General features: G+C 37.7%; 1 protein-coding gene across 1 annotated transcript in view; it reads right to left on the reverse strand.

The window, feature by feature from the left end:
* Positions 1-9,500, reverse strand: part of FHIP1A (FHF complex subunit HOOK interacting protein 1A) — a 35,693-nt gene extending 26,193 nt beyond the window's left edge. The window contains exons 1-4 of the mRNA XM_062574755.1: positions 9,399-9,500; positions 7,488-8,114; positions 3,344-3,502; positions 1,179-1,265 (exon numbers count right to left, since the gene is read on the reverse strand). Coding sequence (XP_062430739.1) covers positions 1,179-1,265; positions 3,344-3,502; positions 7,488-8,114; positions 9,399-9,500 — 975 coding nt within the window. The remainder of the gene's footprint in view (positions 1-1,178; positions 1,266-3,343; positions 3,503-7,487; positions 8,115-9,398) is intronic.
* Positions 9,501-17,675: the final 8,175 nt, after the last annotated feature.

Here is a 17,675-nt window from a genome sequence, read left to right on the forward strand (position 1 = left end):
TAGTTATTGTACTATCCTGTGGCCAGTTACAATGAGAATATAAAGCAGTTCAGGTTCACACTATAATTAAATCTATATTAATTGTTCATCTTCCCACATCTTAGACAGAGCACTATTTCAATGACAGATTACAACCTTGTTCTGAATCACAGTCAAATTTATTTCAGACCTCAACAAGTTCTCAAATGTTCAAGGTCTGCCTCATCAATGACAGAGATTCTATACTGCTTGTTTTTCCAGTAAGTAGTTACTTACTGCTAAGAACTATGTGCATTGCCTAGACAAGTCCTAGACTAAAAAGCAGAGTATAAAGTTTCACTAATGTCTCAGAAATGAAACTGATGCACTGCTTTCTGTTTGGTTTGCTTAGTAAAAAAAAAATCAGCAGACCTTTGAAGCAATTTATTAATCTTATCGTAGCTGGTTTGGGGGGAGATCAAAACAATTCTTTATTTTTATTCCCACTAATTCCTATTTTTACTCCTCAAACAAGATTTTCTTTTCAGGACTACAAAGACTGTTCATTGAGATGTTCTACATTTCCAAGTATTGCAGTTTCTTGTAGTCTAAGGAAAAAAAAAGGAAGGAAAAAAAAAAAGGAATTCACTAAAATCAGTGAAATATTTTGGAAATGATAACCCCTAAAACTCAAAGCAAATTTCTCCCAGGCAACATAAACTGCTTCTTAATACATCAATACATTAGCAAATTGATACTAAACTTCATTTCTTCTCTACCTTTTGGAAAATATTTCCACTAACTATAATATGAAAACACAGAATACTAAAACTAGTGGAATATTTCTTGACCAAATATTTTCCTTTGGAAAAAGGTCACTTGAAAAAAATCTTCATGGAAACATGTCTATCATGATGAAATTTTGTTTAAAAGGTCATTGCTTTTTGCCGGTATTTAAACTTAGGACAAAAAAAAGGTTCTAGTTCTTCACTTCATTCTAGAATTTTAAACATTTTAAACAAAAACAGCAAATCATGCTTAACAATCTATAAAGTGTAAACAGGAAGAACAGATACATCAGTGTAAAAGGCAGTCTAGAAATTTACTCAATTACATTGAACTCACCACCAGCAATGCATCTAACAGTATCTTTACACGGAGGTCATCCATGTTTCTTTTGTCTGTTTTTTATTTGGGTAGTGCTTACATACACCACTGACCTTATGGAGTGCAGGAGCCATTACTGGCACCAAAAATCCATTGTAAATGTAATTCACAAGCTGGTTACGTATCAAGGGATGTGCTACCTAAGGGGGAAGAAGACAGAGAAACAGAACAGTTCCAATACGATTTAAAACAAGAAAAGATACTGACTATTAATATACAATACTAAAAGCCTTCCTCGTATTAACAAGATGTACAGCCTTTGTCCCTCTCACCACCATTTGGTCAGATTCAGGTTCTTAAAAGATTTTTCCTTTTTCAAATAAATACACAAACTACGTTTAATTACAGTAACACTGCCAATATTAGAGAAAAGGGCTTTTCAATCTTCCCAAACGCTGACAAAGACGAACGGATGGACAGCGTAGCGCCTGCATCCATGGAGCAAAAGAGAACTACAGACTCTAATGTTAGCTCCTGCAACCTTGTCAGGGTTATCTGAAGGTGGATTTGCCATCCTTAACTTATGGTCTTCCAACAAGAAAAAAGCAGAATAGCAGTTTTCCTACAGTTGAAGAGTAGCTACGGGCTAAGAACATGCCCTTAACGTCTGTCCTCCAAAACCAGAAAAAACAACAACAAAAAAAATCTAGCATTACTCATTCAGTGGGTTGGTTAGGAACTTGAAAAATTCCTTGCTATTAGAAGCCAAAAATCTATTTTTATAACGATACTTTCATTTTGCTTTCACCAGAGAAAGCACACTACCAATTCACACATTTAAAAGTAATTTGGTAACAGAAAAAAGAAATTTCATTCAGAGATATTCTAAGTTAATATATTCTAGTTGATGTTTACATAGAAACTGGAATGTCACAGCTTACATGTCGTCACAAATACGTTCTCCCACCTGCAATTCTTCCCAGATCTCCTTTATTTGTAACCCCCACTTTTGAAAGGAGAAGAACATGGGTTACCTTTCCTCATGCTGTGATCCATAGAAAAAGGAAAAAAGTAGCACGAGCAAGAGGTCCTGGCTCTCCTGCCCCTTTTCAGCCTCTGGTCAAAGTTTTGGGGTTAGCACAGAACATGTCACAACACAAAAACCATACACACTGCCAAAACTCCTGAATCACTGTTTACATCCTGCAGTAACTGAGCTTTCTTCTGCACTTTGCAGAGGGAAGACTATAAAGACAGAATCGAGCAGCACTCAAAAGAATACTCGTCGTGTGTGTCAACTACAGATTCTTACCCACTTTGAGTTTATTTGAAAAATAGTTTTATAATTATATGCTCTCCTTTGTCTACAACATCCTTTACATTAATTTAAAATGGTATCAAATACAACCTCTTGCAAGTATAGATCTCTTTTTGAAGGAGCTCACTTAGACACAAAAATGAATAGTCTTCTCTTCATGTGTAATCATGCACATTAAGAATCTTGTATATTGCATTTAAAGGATGAAAGCTACTATTAGTTTCACTTGTTCAATGCTTTCAAGTGATATAGTCAATCTGCTGCTTTATTGTATTTTTCATACAGGTCTCACTAAAACATATCTTTTATTTAACAGTCAATGTCACTAATTTTTCAATCCTATTCAGCTCATTTCTTCAAGTAACACAAAAATCCAGATCCTGCAGAATTTGTATTATACGTTTTAAAAACATATGCTACACAAAGGTTCTGTACAGTTCTCTAGCCTTAAAAAACAATGCAAAAAATACAAAATCTCATTTTAGTTTTTAGACTAGAGACAAAAAAATAGTAAAGGATCAAATCCAGAAAACGAAACAAAGCAAGAAGTAAAAATAAAGGCAGAATGTTCTTCAGTGCTCAAACAGATAAGCCTACTTTTTTTCTGCACGGAAAGGCATTCAATTAACTTTTAATATCTGCAGTGGTATTAAAATGCAATAAACATTATTTTTTCTTTGGAAAACAAAAAAAAAAAAATCACTCCCAATTACGTGATGAACATTAAGAAGTTGCAGTTTATACTGCATTCATTAGAAGTATTTGTCACCTAAAAAACAAGAACATATTAATTCATCCTTATAACCAGGACAAACAGGACAAAGCATTTATAAACAACTTATATTAGTGTAGCTTAAAGTCCAAACTGTTCATAAAAGTAAACAAATCCTGTAATTCATAGGCTTTGCAGAATATATAAAACTACTGCTTCCAAAGGGCAGGCCAACTGTGCTCCATTACCTGTACCACAGCATTGCAAAACTCGAGGGAATTCATGAACTGGACAAGGGCTGGGGACAAGAGCCAGTCATCTTTCAGTAGGCAGTGCCACTCATCTCCGTTTTCTTCCAGTTTTGTAGGTAAAGATGAATAGAGGCCACTGAGTCCTGTTGCTAGCACCTGTATTCAAAAATAGAAGGTAAATAAGTTAACTTTCCCACTCTCCTGCCCATCTGCTGAATGAGTAATGCTGCACAACAAATCATTTCTCTTACTAGTTTCAGTAGAATAAGACAGTGCTATCATTGATTTTGTTTCCTTTTGAAAGGGTCATATAACAGAAGGGAATCAGTATTTTAAAAGTATCATATCCTTCTTCTAGGAGCTGCCATTGAGGAGAAAGCAAGGGGGAAAAGCAGGTCACCATATACTCTTTTTTCCAAAATTACATTTTTTTAAATGCTTGCAAAATAATTGTATATTTTCCTTCAGTCCTTTCCAGAAGAATTGTTGTATTTTAAATTTTGTCTCATTGGTGGTTTGAATGTTACTACTTACACATGCCTATACGAAGGGATTTCTCTAAGAAATACGAAAAAACAGAAATAGAGCGGGAAGCATCCCATCAGCAAAGTTTCACATTCCCCTTCCTTATTTATTTGGAAGGAGGAAGGAAAGAAATTAAAAAGTCTGAAATAAATTACTGTATAGACATTATTTCTAGTGATCCTAAGGGTTAGAAATTTTTTTAAGTTGAATGTGTCATGCAAACATGAAACTGTATTTTTAGTTAAAATTTAAAAGTGTATTTCCCCCCCCCCCATTTTTTTTTAATGTTAATGAGTATTTCTAAGGTACTGTTAGTTTCAGAATAAATTGTTATTTAAAGTTATGTGAAGCTGGAAATTTTCTATATTACTTACAACTCTTATCCTTCTGACATGATTTTATACGATTTCAGGATGCTTTTTTAAATGATCCTTACTTTACTTTGGTCATTAAGATCCATTCAACAGATTTGTAAGAATTCTCCCTCTTTCTGCAAATGACTATTTGACATCTACAGGGCTAAACAGTCACAGCCCAGATGAAACACAACTGTTTTATCTACTAGAAAGCAAAGGCTTGACAATGTACAGGTCAAAGACCTAAAGTTCATGGAAGGGGATTCATGTCTTGATTATATGCAAGTGTGACCAGTTACAACTGCTAAGCCACCAACCGGACAAAGGCTGTCTTTCTGAATGCTTTTGATTCCTAAACCATTCAGCTTTGAAGAAGGATTTCTTCTGCTATGCACAATTAAGCCAAATACGGTGGAAAAGAAATAACTGTGGGAAACTTACTGATTTGGTATGTTGACCTACCTTTTTTTTATATATATATACTATAAAGAAAGATATCCAGCTAGTTTGTTAAAAAACTAAGAAGCTAAAGCTATTGCTCAAGGCATTATTTGCATATTTTTTTCTTTAAGTCAGAACAGCTCCAAGTAGAAAGTTAGAAAGATCTCAACAGACTTATAAAACTACTTAACTGTAACAACTCCAACTTATATTCACAAATCCTGGCTTAAGACCTTTCCTAGGAAGGAACAAATTCTGAACAGAGAACTTAAGTTTCTTCTGTGTTGCAATCTGCTAATTAATACACTTTTGATTTTCCATTGTCTGCTTAAAATTCAATTCTCTTCATAAACTCATATGTAACTTCTCAGCAAGCAAAGCGATCTGATTTCAGAGCTGTGTACTATCCATTTTTCTCTCGATACACTAGTCCTTGAACACATGAAACCAACCTTGAGAAAAACACACTACTCTCCACTAAAAGGAGGGAGGAACTTGTAATCAGTCAATGTCCTGAAAGGATGAATTCTTTAGTTTGTCTGACTTACTAAAGAAAGAAGTGATAGATGTAGCTATTTAGATGTGTGAAGTTAAAAAAAACAACTTATTTTTGCAATGAGTACAACCTTTTTACCAGTTTCACAAATTGCTCTTTATGAAATTATGTTTCTAAGGCACATAGAAACAGTATTCATTGGAAGCAATTTCCTCTATTTATTTAGACAACATCATCTGATTTTTTTTTAAGAAGTTATGGTATAAACAGGACTACCACTTGAAATTACTAACAGAATATTTAATACACATTCTTCGCATTCTATAACTAGGCATACAAAATAATCCATGTATACGGATCGCTTTATGGAATTTTCATCAGTAAAAAGACAATCATCCATGATAAAAATCTTAGGGGGGAGGGAAATGAATGACAGCATGCCGGGGGTGTGTGGGAGGGGGCATAGCAGGTTGGCTGTATTTTTTGTTTTCCCCTGAATAGTGTCCTTTTAGACTTGTTCTGACATTTCCCATGTCAACCCTGTAAGTTTATCTGCTTTTACAAGCAACTCCATCTCACAAACACCACACAGGGCAGCAGAGGACTGCACTAGCTGCTTTGAGGCATGGACGTGACCCCAGCTCCTCTGACCGAGCAATACACAACAAAGGCACTGACACCCATCGAGTCCTGCAGTGTAACAAAACCTAGTCCCTCGGCTTGTCATGCTCAAATTCAAAAAAGATTTTGTGCTAGTGAGCTAATTCTAGGGCACTGCATTAAAATTTTATTACAGACTTAGGCCAGTCTCATTACTGTTCAGAAAAGTCTGATTTTAGCACATTTTGACAGGAAGCTTTCCTAATTAGAATGATTGTCAATCGTGGCTCCCTGCTGTTTGAAGGTTAATATAGCTGGCTTTATCTTCAGTGTAAAAAGCCTTTTTTTTTTCTTTTAATTAATTGGAAGATGTAATCATGGAAGTTATAGCATAGATCTAATAATGGTGTATGTCTCTGGGACAATTTAAGAACCAAGTTCAGTACTCTTCAGCAGCATCTATTAAACAAGGTCAACTGGAGGCTCTCAGCACAAGAAATTTGCCGTATATGATGCAGTATTTACAACAGCAAAGGAAATGGTTCAGAAGCATGGTTTTGGAGCTTGCAGGTCACCTCCAGACTCCAACATGGCTCTGACCTGCCATTCAAAGGACAGCAAGCTGACGGTGAAGTTGGACACCTAGAGCTGGATTAGCTGCTTAAGGGTAGGCATCTAGCGTTCTCCGCTCTGAAGCTCTTTGCTTTAACAACTCTCCACTACATTTTTTTCTGGCATTTACTATACTAAAACATTGCCACATAGAAGATAAAAGAATCAGTCCTGGCACATTAGAGCAGCTTTTCTACGGCATGATACTTGGTTTTGCAACCATCCACTGAAAATCCCAGACTGACTTGCCATGAGGCACACAAAAGCAGGAAAATGCAGAGGTAGGTGTTGTCACGTCCATCCTGCTTTAGCTTTAGAACTGCAATAGGACAGCTTGCTTTGTTAAATTAGATTCTTTATTTGTTTAACAGCAAGCTTTCTGTTCACGTTGTAAGACTGATTTGTTCAAACGGTGATACAGAGCATGCTTTCAGATTCAACAACGTGACGCTCTACTATCAAGTTTAATAACAGACCACAAACATACCAAGGTAGTGGTATGCCTGAGACAGCAACAGAAATATTCAATTCTGTGCCAAAGAATGTCTGCTCTTTATCTTGCAAGAACACTATGTTTTTATAACACTGACCTTATTTCCACTCTTACTGATTGTTTGTCTGACATTACAGTGTGGTGAGCATAACCAGCCCAAGCTAGCACTGTCACCAGAAATACCAGTCCAAGAACACCTTGTTCCTATCTCTCAACTACCTTCACTCCTTGCTCTGACAGAGGCCTCATCAGGCCTTATCAGATTTTTTCCTAGTTTTATTTTCAATTCCATCAGTTTTCCAATTCAACTCACTGTGTGACTGTAAAAACACTTGTGCTAGCACAAAGGAGTGAAGGGAACTGGTATGGAAACAGGTAGCCAAAGACTAGCTGGAGGAAAAGATGAATTTTTGCAGTAGGGCTGGCTCAAACAACCTTAAAACTTGTGAAATAGGTATTAGTAGCAATATATTAATTTATGTTAATTAATATAGTAATATTAATATATTAATACTTAAATATGACATAATACATCTTTACCCAAAAAAGGACAGAAGAAGAGGAGGAAAAATACAGGGAACAGTTTAAAATTTAAGACTGAACAAAATAACAACTTACCGGGCAAAAGTAGGTGTTTTCTGCTATGTGGTTTGCAACAACATTGTTTTCTGCAGACAGAGACATTATGAAGAGCAGTGCATCACGGGCCTGCTGGCCTACTGTTCCTTCTCGATGGATAAAGGGAATCAGGAGGGAAAAAATGAGGAAATTGGCAGCTCCCTGGTCCTCACTGGTGTGGAAAAACAGTTCTAAAATGGAGGCATCTTTGGCTATTATAGAGCAGAGCTGGTTCAGGAGGACAACCAACTCCGCCTCCACTGCTGGTGTAGCATTCCCTGAGCAGGAGCTCAGCAACATCATCAAAGGCTTCAAGATGGGCTTGTGATGCAGCAAAGGCTGATGAGACTGGGTAACCAGTATTTCATACATCTTGAGCTGCTCAATTTTCGTATCATCAGTGAACTCTCGCCGTAGGCTCCAAAGAAAGAGCTTTTCCATGATGTTTTCTGAAACCACAAACTCCAGGATGGGCCCCATTGAGGCATCCTTTGCTTGCTCCTCAATTAACAGGAAAAGCATATGCTCTACATAATTCTGAACAGTGCTGGCCTCATCAGGTGGAATTGCCCCATACTTTGCCTGAGTGTTTTTTAAAGGATCATGCTTCTCTAAGATTTTCAGAACCTAAAGAGAAACGAATGTATATCTATCATTTGAGCACATGTTTAAAAATATGGTTCTACCCATATAAGAAAAAAAATCACAATTATTAACATGAAAAGGCCCAATCTCTTCCACACTTTCACTTTTAGCCAAAGTGAAACACTCTAAATTTAAAGTTTCACATTTGGCATGTGTTTGAGGCCAAAATGTAATGCTTTCATTCATTTTTACAAGCATCTGAATTTGCCATTCTCCTACTGTTGAAAAATTAGGGTTCTCAGAAACATGAACAAACTAGGTTCCCTCAGCCTTCTAGAACTTTTTCTGAAACAAATTTCTCTCTGTCACAGCACAGAAATCTGAAATCAAGGCTCCTCACCACATCATATATGAAACTAAACGGACATTGATGGCCCACACACTTTTGGAACCTTCAAAGAATACTTATGCTCAAGTAATAATTGTCATCCTGGACATATACCCCTGGATTGAATTCTATTCTGCAATCAGTGAAGCTCACTGTCCATGTAAAACAAACACTGCATTAGCTCTTTCAGGGCTGATCACCAAAGAAACACAAAGGAAAAGTGACTCCACTAATACACCGCTACAGTCAGGTCAAAAAAGATGGCTCTTGGCAGACGGCTCTTCTAACACTGGAAATGTCTCAACAACAGCACCACTCGTCTGCTTATTTCTCAAAATAGCAGAAACAGCAAAAGTAGAAGCACAGAAATCAATAGTTCTACACAAACCATTAGTTATTCACATTACTGCAATAAATAAGACCTTATATTACTGTGCTCAGAGCAAAACATCTTTGCCTAAAAGAAATCACAACCCTTATGACATATTTCAGCATATTCTAAGAAATGTTCACATCTTGAAATCTGTATCTATCTACAATATACAACATCACATACAGCTTTGCATCCATACATCTAATATACTTTACAAAAGATAGGCAAGCCTTACATAGCACGAAGAAAGGAAGAACAGAAGTTGACAACAGGGCCCAAGTCCCATGGAATTGCTAGGAAAGCCAGTAAGAGCTATGCTTTCCATACAAAATAATACCATACCACTTCCTTTTCAGATGAGAATCTGGAGTTTAAGGTGTGATTAGTAAAGCCTAACCACAATTTCAAAGGTCAGCCACCTTATTGTTTTAAATGCTTCAATATCATTCAGTGCATTCAGCATGATAAACACACATTTTTGAGCAGTTCAGTATTATTCCAAAAGAATTAAGTAAATTCATATTAATGTAACCTACTTCAAAACAATAAAACTGATTAACATTACCTGTGCCCAGTGTGTTCTAAACACTATCATACATGTTTCTGGGTCAACACCCTGCAGGCTCACAGCCTGCCGATTTTTGCTGAGACTGGTTCCTGAGGACATCGCAAGTTCTCCAAAGGTCAAGTTGACTAGGCCATGCTTGATTTCTTTTGAAAATCTCGTAGTCTGTTACAGATGTTCAAGTATCACAATGAGATGATATACTGTTTTGAGCTTTGGTATCTGCAGAAACCTGTTAAAACATGTGTATATATATATATATATATATATGTATGTATGTATGTATATGTATGCATGCACATCAAATTATAACACAAAAAAAAAGTTGGAAAAAAAAAACAAATTCAGCTTGAAGATGGAATTTTTAAAGCATGTTATACGAGACCATCTTCTCAAACTTTTCATCATAATGATAGTTTTTAATCCTCAAACAGATCTTTTGAGATCAGTGGTGAAACGAAGGTGCTCCTCAAAATAAATATGGACAATAGAAGCTTCTGCAGTAAACATTTTATGCATACTTCACTATATTTTTAGTTTTATATTATGTTGCTTTAGCCTTCTGACCTTGCCTCTTTTCAGAGTTGCTTAGTAACTAATGCTCCATAGACCAGTTAGGTAAACAAAGTGCAGGTTATTATCTAGATTATTTTTAAAACAGTATTTCCATCAACAGACATAACTACAAATACTTAAAAGTTTTCTGTCAGGAAAGTATACCATAAACATTTTGAATTGCCTGTAGAGGAGCATATACAGATAAAAGGATGCACTGTATCAATATCAAACTAACCAAAAACAGAGGATGTAAAAGAGAAAACTTTCACATATCCAAAGTCAAATAAATTGAGATGTCATATTAAAGGAACATGAGAATAAGACTGAAACAAACATCGAATTTTTCTTTTCGTTCCTTATTTAATATCCTAGATACCTGGGTATCAAAGTAGACGCACACCTGCAGGGGAAAGTTAAAATGAAACAAAAATTATCTTCCAGATACTTATAAGCGGCTTAAGAAAGCATATTTTTCTTCTGAAGCACCAATATCTAAAAGAGCACACAATCCCTCTTTTTCTGTCTCTCCAACAGCTTTAAATTTTTATTCTCCTTTTCTGCGAACTAAGCTTTTAATTTAATTCAATTTTGTGCCACAGCACAAATTTAGAAAGACAACAAATGCATTACAGATAGGAAGAGCTCATATAAATCACAGGAGGTTTTTTATTTGTATTAGTGATTGCATTTTGAAACACTCTTTTATTCTCCAGTCTTCATTAGGATCCCAAAGCCCCTGGACATTCATACACTCAGCAAGACATTAGGTAATTTTTGTATTCTGAGTTACTAAAGCCCAAAGGGCAATATATTAGGTGTATCTCTGCCAATATTTTAAGTATTCTTCAGCATATATATCTTAAAAGATAAAAATCTTCTCTCTGCCACGGTTATCTCTGCTCTGCATGTAAGCTTTGCTTATATTCTTGAAACTATCTGCACATCAAAACATATAGCCTGCCTCAAAAGTAAGAGCAACTTGTGCTATCTTCAAAACTTCCACTGATTTACAGGCTACAAAGTTAAAAATCCCCACACAGAGAAATATTAAGATTTCTGAGGCAAGAAAGCAAGCAAAAAGAATTAATTCTCCCTTGTCCATGTAGAATATACTGAAATACATTCTTAATGCTTTTTCCCCCCAACCCTTGCTTCTTACAGCACGTAAGATGCACACCACACATTTCCTAAACACTTACACTGTACAATTAAGATAATCTAGTTTATCCTTTTTGCAGATAAAATATTCCCTGGGAGCGGAAGCCAGCAGGAATCTTGGCAGGTTTATCAGCTGGAGCAACACCACTTGCAGAACCAAGCCAGCACTCTAGACAAGCTGCTCCTTAGATAACAAGCCACCAGGAACCAGATGCATTGAAGAGCAGTGGGCAGAAACAGTTCGACCCAGCTCTGTGAAAGCCAGTCAAGTCTAGAGACTGAAATAGTTTCTTATAACATGTTATCAAAGTCTCTCTATCCCCTGCCCCCACCCTTCTTACCTGCCTCTCTCTTCCATGCTTACATTGGTCCTACAGTTTCAAGCTCCACTGGATGGAGTGGCTCATTTCCTCATTCACTTGAAGGCGCCTATTAGTGTACTACACTACTTTGTAAGAGTATAGTTCATACTTTCTGCTCCAGCATAGGAAGAAGAAAAAAAAATTTATATATATATATATATATATATATATATATATATATACACACACACACACACATATAAAAGAGAGAGTGATCAAAGTGGCAAGTGGATTTGAAAACCCAAGTTCAGGCCTATGATCTATTTTTTATTATTATTGACTTATTGAAATAGGCAGCAATACATGTTCAATGTACAGTTTCTGGAGACTTACATCTGAGAGCTCAGAAATTCTACCAAAAATCCTGCAGAAAACAAGACATAGGCTTAGAAACTATTTGTAAAAAGCCTGCTTTAGGTCATTTGCCTAATATCATATCTAATAATCCAAAGGAACATTTAACTGACCTATTCTTTAGATCACCTGTGCACTTCCAGCTAACTCCCCCTTTATCGCCCCTCTCCCTCAAACACAAATCTTTCCATTTCCTAACAATTCAGAAGACTCCTTCAGGCAAGATCCTCCTTCACTACACAACTCTGACTCATTCAAGGAGTAGGTCTGACTAGGGCATGAAATGAAGCAAGTAGCTTTGGAAAAACTAATATGATCATGTAATTAAAGATGGTATCATTAGATGCTGCAAGAGGACTTAATTAACCTTGCAGAGGCAAGCTCAATTCTGGAATTTGCTAGTTTTGAATTGCTTCACTATATAACTGAGAAGTTGTTTCAATGTAGTTAGTAAGTTATTAAGAATTTGGGCAAAACAAACTAATATTACACATATCTAGAAACTGCATGACAAATTTTGTCATTAGTATGATAGCAATTGTAGAAACAGAAACTTCAGATCGACCTCCACGAACAACAATAAGGAAGATGATGACTTTCTTAGAAAATACTGATAAAAATGCAGGGAGAAACGGTGATGCAAGACTTGAGAAGTGTGCAGAGCTCCAGAATGTACCACACACTAGCAGTTTAAAAGCATTTAATTTGTTACCCCCTTCTCCTCTAATCTGTTCTAGTTCTCTGTCCTCCCTGCCCCTCAGTATTTAGTTTACTCTCACATGCAACCTGCCTATCCCAGCTTCAGACTACTCCATAAACTTCACAACAGTACCCATATCTCCCTTCTCATTTTATTTTTTCTCCATCAGATGCTCTTTAAATAAGAGAGAAAGATTTTTTTACTAGTATTATCTCCTAACTATCTAAACAGTCAAGTGCGTTTTTGGAGGTGAAAATGCAATACTGATATCTTGGTCATTACAGGCTCCTTAAGTGTTTCTTTATTTATCAGTAGTTATGAAAAGACTGAAGGCCAACAGCAACGCATCAGCCCAGATGCATTTCAGCACACACACAGAAGAAAAGTGCATCCAAGCACTCACTCGCAGTGAGGTTCTGTTTCATGGTACATCTCTCACCGCACATTCAAAACAGAAGTGCATGCACAGTGATGGGAGACACCATCACATTCGTGTGTCCAAGAGAGTTTGTTTCCCACAAATCTACAATTTAATCGTTGCCATTTGAGTAAGAACTTAAAACCATCATGTTATCAAACACTCTAGCCCTGCCTTCGCAAATAGCTTATTGCCTATACAGATCACTTCAGTGGTCTGTGTTCGTAGCACTGGCATCTTGTCCTACACAAAGATATCCTAAGTCTAACCACCAAACAAAAAAGTAGAGGCAGCCCCTGTGAAGGAAGCATCTAAGACAAGTAGGTGCGGTCCCCTCTTTATCTCCTTCATAAAGTCCCCCAAGGTGGTCCATTTACTACATTTGTTATTATGTGCACAAGCACTACCCTATTGCTTGATAAAGACTTTTAAGAGTTTACGTTTGATAAACACTGTTAAAAAGCAAATTCCTCTCTATCATTTATGCACTATAATTACGAGTTGCACCTGTTAGCCTACTGCACATATATCACTATATCAAAGCCATTTACATCTTTAATAAGAATCATAAGAATTAGCAATCATCCTTTGATGACAAAAAATAACATCTCAGAGTAAAACACTATCAGAAACACCTCAATTTTACTGCTCACTCCTACTGTACTAAGTCATCATAAATTCACTGTACAAAGTGCCAAATAAAGAACAAAAATACCATATATTTTTTTTTTACCCCAAAACAACTTGCCTGCAGCAAGCATTAGGTTAAGCAGAGCTAAGTTCACTCACTTCTATTCAACTACTGGATTGTAAATAACCTAACAGCAGCAAGGGAACTCTAACACTCTCCTCACAAGACAGGTACTATGGTTTTCTAATCATCTCTAACTTACAAATAACTAGACTGCAACAAGCAAGACAGCAATGTGCAGGGATACTAAGATCAAGTCAGCTCCCTCTGGAATGCAACTGAGGTACCAGGATTCACCTACAATAATAATACAGTTATAACACAAAATGCTAATGCTTGGAACACTACTACAGACTTTGCAGTACCAGCCTTACAACCACAGTTTTATGCACCTACAATCCCCACGTGAAATAGGATGTCACATCACACAGACAAATTGAGGTCTGAAGAGGCAAATGGATTTGACCAAGGCCCTGCAGGATGCCTGTGGCATAGCAAAGAACTGAGCAGTCTCCCCACAGCCCCAGCTACTATTGTATTCCTGACAGTCACAGCCCTCTCAGAGATCGTCCAATTTTATTTCCATAGCTGGACAACAGTTTCCAAAACTGGGCAATTAATTTGCATCTCATATAAACTTTATCAGCTTTATAGTAAGTATTTTCCAATGTGACGTTGCTGATTTTTCTTTGGAGGTGCAGAGGTGACTAGTTCTGGGCCCCCCACCCACCCAAGTCCAGTTAACTGTTGTATATGCAAACAGGATGCTAACACCTACTTTGTCCCTAAGTAGCAGTAGAGGAAATTATATGGTTATATGCAGAGGTTCATAATCATTTCCCTGCACTCACTGATAAATGAACGAAGACTAGATGGGAAGAGAGTAGAAAACCTTGGCATGACCTAACTTAGTTCCAGTTTAAAGAAGTAGTTTTTAATTGTACTGAGTAACTTTAGATGCAACGTTGAGATTGAGACCTGGTCATCAGGCTCTTGGAGGACTCTGCTTTCCCTTTCCCTTCAGAAGTCTATAAATCATCAACCCTTTTTCCACAGCTGATTACAGTGCTGAACTCCCCCATGAGCAGAAGTGCTTAGTTTACTGCAGAGTAAAACACACTCTGGAGCATCCCTTTTCAGAAGTTCTGCTTTTGAATTAAAAGAGCAGCACAAAAAATTTAAGGATTGGTGTTTCTTCTGGCAATGTACAATGCACAGAGATAAGGTGTGCACATAGGCTAATATACTGTATAGTACAAGAAACCAAAAGTACACTGCAAGGCTCTGCACTTCAGTTGTCAAGCCCATCTTCCACTGAACTGCTAAAAAGATGTGTTCTCCAGCAGCTCCCTAACACCTGCACTATCATCATGAGATTCAGTATGCTTTTGTTCTACTGGCCACAGCTTTCTACCCTCTCAGTCTGAGTGCACAAGAGACACAGATCGCTAAGAACCCTTGATGGTAGTAAAAGAAACAGCACACATCAAAATATTTTAATGGATCAGCGTGGCATAAAGGGGCTTGAAATCAGACAACTTCAAAGAAGCAGAGAGAAATTATATGGTCTTATGCACAGTTACAAAGTCACATCTCTGCACTCTCTGATAAGCAGATAGGTAAGGGTAGGAGAAAAGTAAATGGCATATTTTAGTATGCCTCAACCTAGTTCTGGCTTCACAAGAGACCTTGTTCAGGGCTTGTTTGTTCGGGGTTTTAAAGAAAGCTTTTTGCATAAATCTGTCATCTTTTCTTTAGGGAAAGGAAGACAGTCTCCACATTACAGGATTCATCGTGTTTGTGGTAAGTTTGACAACAAGCACAAGCCTCTGAAGAGCAGTCACCTCCTTTAGTGACCCTACATACTTGCTAACAGAACGCAGGACTGCAGTGTGCACGTTCTGTATTTTCCTCTCACTGGAGAACAGCAGCTTTGTGGAAAGTAACTAAGAAAAATGTCACCAGGCTTAAACTTACTGTAGTTATCTGCAAGTCTAGATCGGTTAAAAGCCACTGCATTCAAGGATCTCCATACTCTTCCTAAAACAAATCCACTAAAACGGAGCTACTGAAACATATTTAGGGGAAGAATGAGAGGGCGGGTTAAAACAGAAGTGTGGATAATAAACTTTTCCTACAAATAGGTCAAAACATCTTTCTTTGTAGGTTGTTTCTTGTTTTTGTTGCTGGGTTTTTTTGCAATGCTAGTTAGTGGTAAGAATAGATTGCATACTTCCTCAGAATTAATATCTCAAGAAAAAGAAGTCTCCTATGCACAAATATACACGCAGTTTTGGAAGACCTTTATTTGATCTTGACTTTTATACATTGTCTAAATACAATATACAAAATAAAGCAGGGATGGACACAATTTAATTTCATGACATGCACTGTGGACGCACGTGACTGCTGCTACGCGTTAGCTACTGCGAGGTTCACCACGGAGGAGCGGCACCCAGACCATCACAGAGCGCACGCGTGGGAACCGGCCACGGAGCACGGCCCGTAGGGACGGTATATCGCCACATTTCTGTGATTGCTCTGCTATGCACAGCGCCCTCCTATCTCACGGCCCATAGGTACCCCCTCTCTTCCCATAGGTTGCCAAGAGGGATATTTTCTCTGAAACAGCTCTCTCACAATCTCTGAGGTCCAAGACAGACTTATTGTTACTCTGAACAGAAGTAAGCTATGAGAAGTACAAGTCAAACTGAAGTGCTGCAATAAATTGCTGCAGTAGATTACCAGAGAAGCGGTTCAGACTACATTAACAATCACCTTTTTCACTTGCTCCTTCACGTTTCAATGCTGCAGTCCACTGTCTTCCCTCTGTACTCCTCAAGCAAACATTTCACATTCAGCTTTCTTCAGCCTGTCCTTTCTATTCATTATCAGCAAAAACACTATGCCTTCAGCATGGGAGAAAAATAAATAAGTGCTTTACACTGATAAAGCTATCTGCTAAAAGCCCAACAGAGAACAAGTCACCACAGTTTGTTAAGCGATGTAGTTAATCAATGGGGTTAATCAAAGCATCAATCTAGACTCATGAAGCACAACCGAATGCATCCTGCTAGCACGAAAGTAAGAATGCCTTGTGACTTGTCCCCACAGAGATTATACAGCAAGAATGATCTCACAGTTTTATAATGATACAAAAACCTTACTGTCCCACTCAGTCTGCTGCAGTTAAAAACACAACTCATCTTCTCTCAAATCAGCTCTGGAGAGCTGCACTACTTACATGTTGACTGTAGATTCACACCAGTTCAGTCAACTAATCGGTATTACCAACCCTGACACGCGATCTATTTAATCATATGGGGTTATACACAGGGGGATCAAGTTAAGACATTAAATAAATATATGCTTTAGAGACACAGGGCAATTTTTTCGCCAGTGGCCAGCAAGAGGAGTGCAAGGCATGGCTTAAGAGGACAGGCAAGGAGACTGGCTCGCACCAGCAGCCCAAGTATGGGGATGTGGGGACACAAGCTCAGCCACGCTCCAAGCCCTTGGGGGCTTCCACCACCCGGGACAGCCAAAAGGAAAGAACCGAATTAGGCAGTACAGTCCAAAATGGTTTGGGCTGAATTATACTACAGCAGGTCTAGGAAAGTATATAGCTAACCAGCAAAGATAGTTTATCACCATGTGTGTTACTAAGGCCAGGGAAAGTACAGTAATTGCTCAAGGAAACAGTAATTAAGCAAAGCAGAGCACGTGACAGAGACTTTGATCCCCTCAAGGAGGGCTCTATTTATCCGATGCACCACAAAGCATGTTCATTTACTGAAACGTTCATTTGGGCATAGGCAATTTTCCTGAAAGTGAGGAGCATGCAAGTTACCAACTTATTCCTGTAAAGTCCCGGGAGAAATGAATTACACATTCATACCCCCAGGTCGTAAGTCTGAGCCTAGCAGAGAATAAAAACAAACAAACAAACAAAAACCCATTGGAACTGGGGTTGCAATTGTAGTGGTATTGCTTGTTCCTTTTGGAGAGTGATAAGGAATATAAATCTGCTTCTCTG

Source organism: Rhea pennata, chromosome 4 (genome assembly GCF_028389875.1).
Source record: "Rhea pennata isolate bPtePen1 chromosome 4, bPtePen1.pri, whole genome shotgun sequence".
In the NCBI taxonomy this organism is placed as follows: Eukaryota; Metazoa; Chordata; class Aves; order Rheiformes; family Rheidae; genus Rhea; species Rhea pennata.